Source organism: Globicephala melas, chromosome 6 (assembly GCF_963455315.2).
Source record: "Globicephala melas chromosome 6, mGloMel1.2, whole genome shotgun sequence".
Classification (NCBI taxonomy): Eukaryota; Metazoa; Chordata; class Mammalia; order Artiodactyla; family Delphinidae; genus Globicephala; species Globicephala melas.
This window is the reverse complement of record NC_083319.1, coordinates 42,198,760-42,213,529: the sequence shown is the minus strand read 5'-3', so window position 1 is coordinate 42,213,529 and position 14,770 is coordinate 42,198,760. Positions and strand designations below refer to the sequence as shown.

Here is a 14,770-nt window from a genome sequence, read left to right as displayed (position 1 = left end):
TTTACCAGAGCATACGCAATCTATGGAAACAGGAATTCTGTTTTTTTTTTTAAACAGTGTCAGATGTGATACAGTAGCAAAGAGCTTGTCATCTTGCCCTAAATATGCCATAATTACTTTTGGTCAAAAATTACTGTTGTATGCATACCCAATACTATGGCCAGGAATCAGTCTAATTTCAAATGGATATTTACAAAATAATCCCTAATCTCAAAATAGTAACACTTGATTTTCAGAAGATCAGCAAGATGGTTAATTTTTTAGAAGATCCTGATTATAAACTACATACGAGAACTTATGGTTTAACATGGATCACTGAACACATTCTTTTACTCTTCCAGAGTCCCATTGAAATGACTGGAGAAATATTAAAACAAAAATAAATTAATAGCAGAGTTGGAAAACCAGAAAATGAACAATGTGGACTTCCTAGAAGATAAAGAGCAGATTATTGAAAGATGAGTTAATTGAAGAGTGGAACAGCTAAGCCATTCCAATCACCTCTTTGTGGAGTACCTAATTATGGAGTTTGCCACCAGGCTCAGGCTAAGAAAGCAGCTCTCTGAAGTGGGGGTCCTGACACAGGAAACACTGGGATTGGAGAACAAGGGCATTATCCAAAATGACTCCAAGCAGGAACTGAAGATAAGCTGCCACACTTCTGGTTACGGTGACCTGCCGCTCCCTTTATAATCACCAGAGTGCCCATAATCAGAATTTGTATTCATTGAAAGTGACCCAGAATTCTCATTTGGCTGAGGAAAAGCACTTCAAACCTTAGTCTTAGGCCCTCATCTATAAATATGCCAAGAATCATCAAATTTGAAGAAAACCACTAACATAAAAGGAGACACCAAATTAAAACAAAGTAACCTGTTCAAGAAAGTAGTTACTAGAAGAAACAGAAGAAGTTTAAAAATTAGTACAATTAGGATCTTCAGAGAGTCATGAGGATGTTGCATCCATAAAGAATAGGATGCTAGGAAAAAGATATTTAGTCGTTGGAAATTAAAAATACGATTGTGAAAACAGAACATTCAGAAGACGGACTAGATAGCAGAATAGATTCAGTTGAAGCTTGAATTCATGAAATGGAAGATCTGATTGAGAGATCCCCTTAATATGCATTGCAAAGGGATGAAAGATAAAAGTTATGAAAAAGAAAGACTCCTAGAAGAACACGGGAGTTGGCATACAGTAAGTGCACAAATATTTGTTGTATAAGATAGTGCAGATATCAGTATGAGCAATGAATCCATGGAAGATTTTAAATCAAAGGAACTGATGATGCCATGTGATCTGTGTTTCCCCTTTATAATCACCATGGATGCCTATAATAAGGAAAAATCTAAGTAAATATTATGCATATATAAAAATGAAGTGAGCTAAAATTCTAGGCTTTAACATGAATGGAGGCAGGATATAGAAAGTGGAACAGTGTTCAGGATCTTGTCTTATTCAAGGCAAGAATATAGTGTTTACCTCTAGGTGTTGATAGAAAAATATATTTAAGTATATTTGAAGTGAAAGGCATATCAGTAAGGATAGGTTATGTGACGATACTTCAGCCTCAAGCCTGAAATCTTAGTGACTTAAAGCAACATTGGTTTATTTGTGCTCATTCTGTATGCGTTTGGCAGATTGGCTAGAAGCCCTACTCCATGTCCCCCTCAACCTGGGAGCCAGCTGACAAAGCATCACTATTTGGAACATTGCTTGTTACAATACCCAAGCAAAAATAGATTGTGATGCAACATACCCTGACTTAAAGCTTCTGCCTAGATGAACGCATGTCACTTCTCACATTTCATTGGCCAAAGAAAATCACATGGCCACGGCTGAATTCAACTGAGCAGGGAAATGCAGACTTACTGTGTGCCAAGACAAGGAGAGAGAGAAGCAAATATATGTCAACAACTTTAATAGCCCCCAAACCACCAGGAAAGGGGGGATGGAATTTAAAAGTCCAAGAAAAGGCAGGAAAGAAGAAAGAAACAAGATAAATAGGAACACACACACACACATACAGACGGTAGCAAGACCAAATGCTTTTCTCACAATAAATGTAAATTAAATTCTGGAATTCCTTAAGCTTGAGTAAAAAAAACAATCCAACTATGTGCTATTTGCAAAAAAAAAAATCTAAAAGACTTTCATGGATTATAAAGAAGTAAACGAGCATACCAGGCAGATGCTAACAAAAGTGTATGTGACTATGTTAACCTCAGAATAAACAATAAATAGGACTCAAGATGAAAACCATTAAGTGGGAGAAAATAAAAGCATTTCGGCTGATAAAAAGTATAGTTTTGCAGAAAGATTATTTGAAATCGGATCTGCAATCTAAAAACTCAGTTTCAAAATGTATAGAGCAAAAACAGAAATACAAGGAAAAGTGAGCAAACCAATTATGAGAGAGACTTTAACACATCCCTCTTCCAAATCAGTGGATCTACTGCTACTCACTAAATAAGAAAATACTGACAGAACCAAGGGCTGGTGAGGATGCGAAGTAACTGAAATTCTGGTGGAAACACAAAATGATGTAGTCCCTCAAAACAGATTGGCAGTGTCTTTAAACATAAATACACCAGCAGTTTCACAAGTTACGTGAAAACTTACGTTCATGTAAAAACATGTATGTGGTGTTTATAGCAGCTCTATTCATAATCATCAAAAAGTCTTCCTAAAGGTGGATGGATAAACAAATGATGGTGTGTCCACACAATGGAATACTACTCGGCAATAAAAAAGAATAAATTATTAATACATATGTCAACTTGGATGAATCGCAAAGTCATATGCTAAGTGAAAGAAGCCAAAAGGTTACATCTTGATGTAATCTCAAAAGGTACATACTTTATGATTCCATTTATGTAATATTCTTTTTTTTTTTGGCTGCATCGGGGCTTAGTAGCAAGATGCGGGATCTTCACCAGGGCACGTGGGCTTCAGAGCGCGTGGGCTCTGTAGTTTGCGGCACACGGACTCTCTAGTTTAGTTGTGGTGCATGGGCTTAGTTGCCCCACGGCATGTGAGATCTTAGTTCCCCAACCAGGGATTGAACCCGCATCCCCTGCACTGGGAGGCAGATTCTTAACCACTGGACCACCAGGGAAGTCCTATTTATATAATACTCTTGAAAAGGCAAAACGGTGGTGATAAGAGACTAGATGAGTGGCTGTCAGGGGTTGGGGTGGGAAGGTTTGGTTACAAAGAGGCTGTGCAAGGGAGTTTCAGTGATGAGCTGTTCCTTGTTCTGGTTGTATTGGTGGTAACATGAATCCATACTTAAGTTAAGGGAACTGTACCCCCCCCAAGAAAAGCATCATTTTTACTGTATAATAATTGTAAAACAAAAATCTCAGGCCCACCCCCCTCCCATCAGTAAGTTAGGAGAGGGAAGATACATAAATATTTTGTATCCATCATGAATTCAAAACATTCTTTATATTTTCTATCCATCAGGAATACAAAATGTTTTCTTGGAAAACTTATGAACTGTTTACAGAAGGGATTCATATAAGGGTAAAAAAGTACAGAATGCAGACCTGTTTGCTTTCATAATACAATAAAACATAACAAAAGTCTTGTCCACTTGGAAATTTTTAAATTACCTTTTAAATAACTCATTTTAAATAACTCATTTATAGGGGAATTCAAAACAAATTACAAACTATTTAGAATTAGTAAAAAACTACTTCTCAAAACCTACAGGATTCTGCCAAATCAGGAATTAGAGAAAATTTTATAGATTTTATTTTTCAGGGAGTAAGAAAACTGAAAATAGGTGAAATAACAATTTAACTTTAGAAGCTAGAAAAAATGATGAACTAGAAGAAAGACATGAGGAATTTTAAATGTTAAAAGCAGAAATTAATAAAATAGCAAAAAAATTTTGATCAATGAAACTAAAAGGTTTTTAAAATAAAAACCAATAAAAGGCAAACCTTTGGAAAATATGACAAAGAAAAATAGCTAGCATTAGGAATAATTTTTAGAAAGATACCTACAAATAGACTTTTTAATTACAAGGGAGTACTGTTTATAATTTACTCCTGATATGGTTGTATAACTTCATTCCAATAATTTTGGAAGACTAGATGAAATGCGCTAACTTAAAAAAAAATAGAGAGTCTAAAAATTGGCAAAAGATAGAAAATGTAAATAGACCAAACATCTTAGAAGAAATTGAAAGAGCAGTATGAAACTTTTTTTTAATATAATTTTATTTTATTTATTTATTTTTCACTGTGTTGGGTCTTCGTTGCTGCGCTCAGGCTTTCTCTAGTTGTGGTGAGCAGGGGCTACTCTTCGTTGTGGTGTGCGGGCTTCTCATTGTGGTGGCTTCTCTTGTTGTGGAGCACAGGCTCTAGGCTCACAAGCTTCAGTAGTTGTGGCTCGCAGGCTCAGTAGTTGTGGCTCACAGGCTTAGTTGCTCCACGGCATGTGGGACCTTCCCGGACTAGGAATTTAACCCGTGTCCCCTGCATTGGCAGGTGGATTCTTAACCACTGTGCCACCAGGGAAGTCCCTGAAACTTCTTTTTAAAAGGCATATACTATTAGGCACACCTTTAAGGAACACATTTATTTGTAAACCATTGCAGAGGATAGAAAAAAGACATAAAACTTCCTAATTCATTCCATGTGGTTAGCATAATCCTAATACCAAGACTGCACAAATAAAACAAGGAAAAGTATAGGCCAGTCTCAACAGAAGTGCAGAATCACCATGGCTCACTAAATTAACAGATTAAAGAATACCATATCATCTTCAATGCTAAAAAAAGCATTTGATAAATTCAACATCCTCTGATACTCAACAATCTAAAAGTGGAAGGAAACTTTCTTAGCATCCCATCTTGCTGACTCAGAAAGAAGACAAAAATAGTACTAAAAAGTAAACTCGATGGAAAGTGAGACAACTATGATTGTAAAGTTTTTTTGGACAAAAAGAAACCTTGTAGTTACCTACTGGCACGCTGTTGCAACGAATGAGAAAGCTTGTTAAAGAGGCAGGGCACACCACCAACACCGCAATATCAAAAGCTTCTGTATACACTGGCAGTAACCAATTAGGAAATGCATGGTGGAAAAGAATGCATTCTCTAGAAAAGGTCAGCAGAAATCTAAGGCCTATGTGAATTTTAAAAACCTATACTGAACGGTATAAAAGGAAACCCCCAAAATGGAGAGGCATGCCACATTTCTGTATGAGAAAACCTAACATAAAAAATGCCAGTTCGGGCTTCCCTGGTGGCGCAGTGGTTGAGAGTCCGCCTGCCGATGCAGGGGACACGGGTTCGTGCCCCGGTCCGGGAAGATCCCACATGCCGCGGAGCGGCTGGGCCCGTGAGCCATGGCCGCTGAGCCTGCGCGTCCGGAGCCTGTGCTCCGCAACGGGAGAGGCCACAACTGTGAGAGGCCCGTGTACCACCAAAAAAAAAAAAAAAAAAAAAAGTTCTGTCAAATTAACATAAATTCAAAGCAATTTCATATAATCATAGCAAGGTTTTTAAATGGCTATAACAATATAATTATAAAGATCATCTACAAGACAACGCACGAAACAATTTTTGCTATCAAAGCAATCCATGGAGCCAGAGTAAATGAAATAGTGCACTATAAGCACAGGAATAATCAAATAGGTTAAAGGCACAGAACAGAGAATCCAGGAACAGAGCAGTATATATACATATGGGAATTTAATATTTGGAAATGGCGTTATAAATAAGTAGGGAAGAGTTGAACTATTCAGTAAATGATGTTGAGATTATTTACTACTTGGAAAACATTTTCTTCTTTCATACCATGGACCAGAAATGAAATCCAGATGAATTAAACATGGAAACATAAAAAAAAGAAGGAAATATTGGAAAAAATCTCTAATAAATGGGTGAGGAAGGCCTTCCTAATCAAGACACAAAGCCCAATATCCATGAAAGAAAAAAAAAAACTGATAGATTTGATTACCTTAAAAAAAAAAACAAACTTCTGTACACAACTATAAATAGGAGACAAAAGATTGGGGGATTATGTAAAATATAACAAAGTTAAAGATCCTTAATATAAAAGCACCTAGAAACCAAACAAAAGGTGAACAAAAGATATAAAAATATTTTTATAAAGAAGAAATATAAACAAACATGTATAAACTTCCAACTTCATAAGCAGTCAGAAATTAAAATGAATACCATTTTCCCACCCCTTGAAAAGGCAGCTATGAAAGGATTCGTAATAACTAGTGCTGGACATAATGAACACTCTGTCATTGTTGGAGAAGGTATACATCCATGTAGCTTTTCAGGTGGACAATTTGTCAGTGTATATCAGTACTTAAAAGGGGTCTAGCCTCTGATTTAACAGCTCTGACTGTAGGCATCCAACCTGAAGAAATCTTCACGCAAGTCCTAGGAGTCAGGTATAAGCATGTGTATTGAAACATTTTTTGAAATAATAAAAAATTTGAAACAACATGATTGTACATAAATGAAGAAATTGTTGAAATAATACATACCAACTTCTACCATGCAATACTCTGCAGCAGATAAAAACAGCTCTATGGTGTGGACATAAAAATATTCCTAAAAAAAAAAAAATATTCCTAAGACGGTGATATGAAAAACAAGTTGCACAATAATACTGAATCACACAATCCTGTTTACGTTTATATGGTTACGAACCCGTTTACATATATATGGCATGTGTGTGTCTGTGCGTGCCTAGAAAAACGTCTGTAGTAATGTATATCAAGATGTTGACGGTTTCCTCTGCCCAAGGCACTAGGATTGGGAGAGAAGGAATGAAAGGGGCCTTTACGTAATTTACTTCATTTACTTCTAGGTTATTTGGGTTTTTTTAATAAGTATATTTTTATGGATGACAAGTAATTTTCATTATCACAGAAAGCTTGGAAAATGCAAATATATAATCTCTGATACCCTATGTCCTATGTCCACTTATTTTTCAAAATGTGTCTTTCCTAATATCTCTGTAGAAAATGAGCTTTACTATGTAACCTCCTCTCAGAGCTTTGGACCCCTGAGGTGTTCCTGCGTAATAGTGTATTTGAACTTTTTTTTTAAAGCCACAACCCAGAGTAAAAATTGTATTTATGCAAAAGGAAGGGTAATTGTCCTGGCCCAAACCTACCTGTGAGCACACATAATGAATGGAACATTTCACCAGACAGTTCTTACTGTACTTCTAGTGACTCACTCTGTGTTCTTTTATATTGCATTCCTTTAAATAGAGTTGTGTTTGCAACCTGCTAAGTGGGTTTCACAATCCACTCACTAATGGATCATGTCCTACAGTTTGAAAACACTGGCTAGAGTGCTTCAAACATTTGCTGTGTCTGTTGCTGACAAAACTGCTGCACGGAGAACCCAAGTCTTTCCCCCGTTTGCTTTGTTATTTTATGGCTGAAAGTCCTTCTCCATTTGTGCATTATTACTTCCAAAGCCCAGCTTTTTTGAGCTCTTTAACTTTCAATAGTCTTAAGGTAACTTACATTAGATTCCCCTTTTAAAAGCCCTTTTGTTATACTGAAAGCTTGAGTTTTCAAATTGACACACCTACAGGAGAAGTCTAAAATATAATTTGGTCAAAGAGTTTTAAAAAACAAGAGGACAAGTGCCCGGTGACTTCAGGCAACCACTTGGTTTGGGTGGCTGGCTGCTCGCCGGCACATCATGTACTACAGGGTTGAAAGGGCTTGACCTAAGGCCCATGCTCTCTTCGTACAGTTTGTAAGTTTTAAACCGGTGTGAATTCAAAATACAACAACAAAAAACCAAGCAGTTTAGACGTAGGTAAGGATACCTATAGACCAAATAATTATTAACTTTGTTCCTGAGAGATCAGTGAGGATTAGTTGGGTTATTTAATGTCTTAGAAAGATAGTCCTCGAAGTCCTTGAAATGTAGAGGAAGTTTTTCTCTCTTAAAAAAAAAAAAAGGAAAACAAAAAGCAAACCTTCACAAAATCTCTTTAAAAAATTTTTATTGATGTACAGTTGATTTACATTGCATTAATTTCTGCTGTACAGCAAAGTGATTCAGTTATATATATTCATTTTCATATTCTTTTCCATTATGGTTTATCACAGGGTATTGAATATAGTTCTCTGTGCTATACAGTAGGACCTTGTTGTTTATCCTCTGGAGGTTAACCTTTAACTTTAGGTTAAAGCGTCAGGCCTAAGACTCTCAGTTTTCCGTGCCTTTTGAGTATTTCCTTTCAAACAGGACAAGGATTGAACTTTCCACTAACCTGAGGTAAATCTCCACAGCTTACAGAGACATTATAATCATTTAGGGTTTCTTCTCGACTTGAAACCCATAATTCTTTTTTTTTTTTTACATCTTTGTTGGAGTATAATTGCTTTACAATGGTGTGTTAGTTTCTTCTTTATAACAGTGAATCAGTTAAACATATACATATGTTCCCATATCTCCTCCCTCTTGCGTCTCCCTCCCTCCCACCCCTCCAGGGGGTCACAAAGCACCGTGCTGATCTCCCTGTGCTATGCTGCTGCTTCCCACTAGCTATCTATTTTACGTTTGGTAGTGTATATATGTCCATGCCACTCTCTCACTTTGTCACACCTTACCCTTCCCCCTCCCCATATTCTCAAGTCCATTTTCTCTAGTAGGTCTGTGTCTTTATTCCTATCTTACCCCTAGGTTCTTCATGACATTTTTTTTTCTTAAATTCCATATATATGTGTTAGCATACAGTATTTGTCTTTCTCTTTCTGACTTACTTCACTCTGTATGACAGACTCTAGGTCTATCCACCTCATTACAAATAGCTCAATTTCGTTTCTTTTTATGGCTGAGTAATATTTCATTCTATATATGTGCCACATCTTCTTTATCCATTCATCCGGTGATGGACACTTATGTTGCTTCCGTGTCCTGGCTATTGTAAATAGAGCTGCAATGAACATTTTGGTACATGACTCTTTTTGAATTATGGTTTTCTCAGGGTATATGCCCAGTAGTGGGATTGCTGGGTCATATGGTAGTTCTATTTGTAGTTTTCTAAGGAACCTCCATACTGTTCTCCACAGTGGCTGTATCACTTTACATTCCCACCAACAGTGCAGGAGAGTTCCCTTGTCTTCACACCCTCTCCAGCATTTATTGAAACCCATAATTCTTATCTACAATGAAAAGATGCCTCTTACCTATTTCTCCATCTCTCCCATTCTCCCTTGAAGGAGAGTCGAATGCCTTTGGCCTTGGGTTACAGAGCCTTGGTCTTGCAGGTCGTTCACCTTCTAAGTCTGTGACAGCTTTCATTGCTGCTCCTGTCCTGCAGGCTGCTCTTCATGTCACAGGCCTTGCCAGTGATGTTAGCACCGCAGGCCTCCCTTCTTGGAGAAATGAGAAACAGCTTCATTTCTTCAGGGACTGCAGAGTCCCATGTGGAAGAGGCAAGGTGCTTGCTGGAGCTGGGCAAGTCTTACCTCCAAGCAGGCAGAGATGCCTGTTTGCAGTGGTTGATGGTTTTCAGGAGAAGCGGCTTCTCAGGAGAGCTGCCACCGTGGCACACAGGCCTCAGCCTGCCTTGGACTTCCGCCAGACAAGGAGAGGGCCCCATGGCAGCAGGACTGACCCCGTGAGAGTGGGTTTCTCCCAGTTGAGTTTAAGTTCATAAGTTACTCCAGACAACCGGCCAAGGGAGTGACAGCCTGGAGAGCCTGAAGCCAAGATTGTTCTGCAGTGCAAGCAGCTGTGGAAGGAGCCAGACTCTACCGCCATCGCTGAATGAGACCCTCTGACTGACCCTGAACCAGAAAGGAATTGGGCAGGAAATAATTGTGGACTTTTAATTTCTCTAGAGCTCAACCTTCAAGAGAAAGGATATTTATTTTGGGGGGACTTTAATTCCTTCCTGAGAATTTAATAATGTGAGGCATTTCATATAGTTCAAATCAGGGCATTTTAATATTGCTGGCATTCGTTATTTGCAGTTTTTTCATGACTTCATCTGAGTTCCTTGCATAATCTCCAGTGAGCTCTATTGAATGTCCTCCCTGGGAGAATGTGAAATGGAAGACAGACTGGGGAGTGAATTTTCAGGCTAGGCCATGGATAGCCTCGAGTAAATTTAATTGGTGTTCTGTGCAGACCCACTTCAGAGGCTTCAGGTCCCATAGCTGACCTCGGGAGGATTCACAAAGAAGTCGTGATGATGTCAGAGAGCAGCCTCACAAGGGGGTGAGCAGCCCTGCTCCCATGCACTCAGCATTCTTTAGCAGGAAGAACAGCTGCATTTGTGCAATGCTGAGTCCTACTTGTTAAGAAATCCAAATGTTAAATACCGTATGCTAACACATATATATGGAGTCTAAAAAAAAAAAGGTTCCGAAGAACCTAGGGGCAGGACAGGAATAAAGATGCAGATGTAGAGAATGGACTTGAAGACAGGGGGAGGGGGAAGGGGAAGCTGGGACGAAGTGAGAGAGTGGCATGGACATATATACACTACCAAATGTAAAACAGATAGCTAGTGGGAAGCAGCCGCATAGCACAGGGAGATCAGCTCGGTGCTTTGTGACCACCTAGAGGGGTGGGATAGGGAGGGAGGGAGACGCAAGAGGGAGGAGATACGGGGATGTATGTATATGTATAGCTGATTCACTTCGTTATACAGCAGAAACTAACACACCATTGTAAAGCAATTATACTCCAATAAAGATGTTAAAAACAAGCACACCCCAATGTTAGAACTGCTGGGGAGGCTGTGGGGGGCGACATTTCCTCCTCCCTTGGTGTGTCTGCTGAAGCCCATAGAGATGAGCGTACGTCTTCTCAGAGCTTCTGGGGGCTACGCTTCTATTCTTCTTTTCAAACCCCCTTTTTGCTTCCAGGATGAAGGAGTGGCTTATTCTGGCTGGTGAGATCAGCAAAGGGGTGGTTACACAAGCATGGCCCCTCCCTCTGGCTCTCTTGCGGACCCTGCCTGTCCCCAGGCAGCATGCAGCATTTCTGTGCAGTAAACCCACCAGGCCTTCTCTGCCTCTGTCGTAAGGTGGACAGAGCAGGCCTGCCATTGCCGGTAAGTCAATTCCACTTGGTGGGGGAAGAGGAATGGGAAGACTGGCCTGGACTTGGCTTTCAGTCCTCGTCTCCAGTCCTCCTTGAAAAGTATTGGTACTGCTATTTTGATCCTTATTGGAGTCTATTTGGCTTCTGTGAACAGATTTCAGTTGGGTTCCAAACTTTGGAGGGGAAAAGGGTAGAATTAATTAGTGCCCTAAAAACTCAACACAGGCTGTCTTCCTACACATGTCAAGAAACATGACAATTGAGAGTCTCACCTCCATAGCTTCTGTCATGGGAAGAGACTGACTTCCTTAGTTCCAGTTAAAGATCCTGGGGAAACCAAATCACACCCATTAGGATGGCTACTATAAAACAAAGAACAAAAAATGAAAGTAACAGTCATTGGCAAGGATGTGGAGAAATTAGAATCCTTGTGCACTATTGGTGGGAATGTAAAATGCGGTAGGCGCTATGGAAAATAGCATGACGGTTCCTCAAAAAACTTAAAAATAGAATTACCATATGATCCAGCAATTCCACTTCTGGGTACGTACCCAAAAGAATTGAAAGCAGGGTCTCAAGGAGGTATCTGTACACCCATATTCATAGCAGCATTATTCACAATGGCCAAAAGGTGGAAGCAACCCAAGTGTCTCTTGACTGATGAATGGGTAGACAAAATGTGGTATGTACATACGATGGAATATTCTTCAGCCTTCAAGAGAAAGGAAGTTCTGACATAAGCTACAACATATGCTAAAGAAGGGAGTCTGAAAAGGAACCTTGAGGACACTATGCTAAGTGAAATAGCCACAAAAAGACAAATACTGTATTATTGTGCTTATATGAAGCACCTGGAGTAGTCATAGTCAGAAACAGAAAGCAGAAAGGTGGCTGCCAGGGGCTGGAGGAAGGGAGGACTGGGGTGTTGTTTAGTGGGTGTGGAATTTCAGCTCTGTGGGCTGAGGAGAGTTCTGGAGATTGCACAACAACGTGCATGTACTTAACATTATTGATCTGTACATTTAAAAATGGTTAAGATGGTAAAGTTTTTGTTATATGTATCTCACCTTAAAATCCTGGAAGAGATTTCTGATGAACGCCCCTTGGATCTGGGGATAACTCGTACACAGCAATCAATTGTGGCCAACGGCAGAGTCAGCTCAGAACATCTGAGCCTCCCCTCACATGGAGGGAAGAGTCTGTTACTCTTGGCCTTCTTATTTTAAACTAGTGAGCCATTGGAAAGCTCTGGAATCCTGTGACTGACAAATATCTGTGGCACAGAAGTTCATACGTGGAACTGAAGAGTCTTTGAGATTTTGGCAGAACAAACAATTCTGTAGTTTTTTAAACCAGTCAAAAGGAAAGGGTGAAATTTCTCTTCTTTTTGAGAAGAATGGAGAAGAATAAAACTAATAAATCTCAGAAGTTCAATCTGAAATGACAGGACAGGGAGTGCAGGAAAGACAGATTTTTTTGCCGAAGCTTTGGGATAAATAAAATGTCCTTGCCTGTGATAAATATTTTCTAATGATATATGGTCTTCTGAGTTTAGCCATTTAAGTTCATGTGCAATTTGCAGCAATAAGGACTTGGTGATTTAAAAATAAAAACGTCTTTCTTTTGGAATATGACTTAGAACTTTGGTTCAGAATATAATGTTATTTATTGATTTTCTGTTGAAACGTGGATTTCTGCTGGGCTAGTATCTCACTCTAAGGAGTCTGCCTACACGGTGATGAACCGGAATGTCTGGAGGACCGGGCACATCAGCAGAACATGTCAGGATTCTGGTCACTGACACGAGTTGGGGTGAGGTCACCAGGCCCAGCTGTGCAAAGGAGGGGAAGCTGAGGAGGAAATGTCATGTTTGCCTTCCCAGCCCTCAGCCTTTTTTCTACCAAGAGCATCCCCTTTTGGGGTTGAACCAGGCCCCTCTCACTTCAGTATTGTGATTCAGTGGATGCTGCCAATCCTATTGCTCTGCACCCCTGAGTGCAGGAGTGGGCGTGAGACCCAAGCGCCCTGTAGTCCTTCCACGATGATTTTCACAGCAGAAGCAAAGGAAGAGAGTCCCAGCACGTGGGTTTCTTGTCTAGGTTGTCCCTGAAGCAAAGCCTTACGCTTCCACCTGCCCTGAGGTTCCAGGTTCAACAAATGGATTCATTTCCCTTCTGATGGTTGGAGTGGGATTTGTGTCGATTGCAATTAGAAGAGTCCAGGGACGTAGCTAAGTGAATTGAGCACAGGCCACCCAGCATTCCTCTGAATATGGACTAGCGACAGGATTAGGCTACTGCCTTCCCTCCATAAGGAAATGAGGAGTAGCAGGAAATGGTCCCTTGAACAGTGGTCTAAGAGCAAAGGAGAGCATTCTGGTTTCTGCCTCTGCCATTAATGTGCTGTGTGATCTGGGATGAGTTACTTTCTAGTCTGCTATAAGATGGGGGACTAGACACCACCATCTGAAGGGCACTTTCAGCCCTTATAGTCTTTCAAATACCTAACCCTCAATTTGATCCATGCTATAGAGGTAGGAGATAGGTAGGAGAGAGAGAAGCACCAGGCTGAGCAACTGCAGCTGGTCTCCTAACGCTTTGAGATGGGAGTGGGAGCACGGGGCCCTGATGGGGTGCATTTCTGTGGATTTCCCGGCCTGACACGTGTGAAGAGAAGGCCCTCAGTCTACAGGAAGGACAAAAAGGAGGGAGAAGACGCCAGCTGGAATCCACCTTGGCTGAGAGATGTGCGTGCACACCAGTACCAAATGTGGAGATGATTGGCCAGAGACAACCTAGAAAACTGCCCCTATATAAGCAACCTAAGCTGCCCCTATGGTGTATAACTCACTCTGAGTCCACCCGTGTGTCCTTTCACACTCATTCTGTTTCTAATAAACACTTGTATTTTCTTCACAATCTTGGTCTCTTTGCTGAACTCTTTCTTCAAAGAAGACAAGAACTGAGGTCCTTCTTCCAGCTTTTCAGTGTTTGGATCACTATTGAGTCTTCTCTTGATTTTGACCCCCTTTCAGTTCTTTGCTCAAGTTTTGCTCACTTCTTTTTTTTTAGATTTATTATTTATTTATTTGAATTTTATTTTATTTATTTTTTTATACAGCAGGTTCTTATTACTCATCAGTTTTATACACATCAGTGTATACATGTCAGTTCCAATCTCCCAATTCATCCCACCCCCACCCCCCACCGCTTTCCCCCCTTGGTGTCCATACGTTTGTTCTCTACATCTGTCTCAATTTCTGCCCTGAAAACCAGTTCATCTGTACCATTTTTCTAGGTTCCACATATATGCGTTAATATACGATATTTGTTTTTCTCTTGCTGACTTACTTCACTCTGTATGACAGTCTCTAGATCCATCCACATCTCTACAAATGACCCAATTTCGTTCCTTTTTATGGCTGAGTAATATTCTGTTGTATATATGTACCACATCATCTTAACCCATTCGTCTGTTGATGGGAATTTAGGTTGCTTCCATGACCTGTCTATTGTAACTAGTGCTGCAATGAACATTGGGGTGCATGTGTCTTTTTGAATTATAGTTTTCTCTGGGTATATTCCCAGTAGTGGAATTGCTGGGTCATATGGTAATTCTATTTTTAGTTTTTTAAGGAACCTCCATACTGTTCTCCATAGTGGCTGTATCAATTTACATTTCCACCAACAGTGCAAGAGGGTTCCCTTT

At 39.9% G+C, this 14,770-nt stretch overlaps 1 protein-coding gene across 2 annotated transcripts in view; it reads left to right on the top strand.

The window, feature by feature from the left end:
• Positions 1 to 13,917, top strand: part of CEP78 (centrosomal protein 78) — a 49,748-nt gene extending 35,831 nt beyond the window's left edge. The window contains exons 17-18 of one of the 2 annotated variants that reach the window (XR_009564297.1): positions 342 to 2,851; positions 10,885 to 13,917. Coding sequence is in view for 1 of the 2 variants with exons in the window: in XM_060300815.1 (XP_060156798.1) it covers positions 342 to 352 (11 nt within the window). In the remaining variant the exon portion in view is untranslated. Of the gene's footprint in view, positions 1 to 341; positions 5,324 to 10,884 lie in introns of those variants that run through there. The other variant, XM_060300815.1, reaches the window with a different exon arrangement.
• Positions 13,918 to 14,770: the final 853 nt, after the last annotated feature.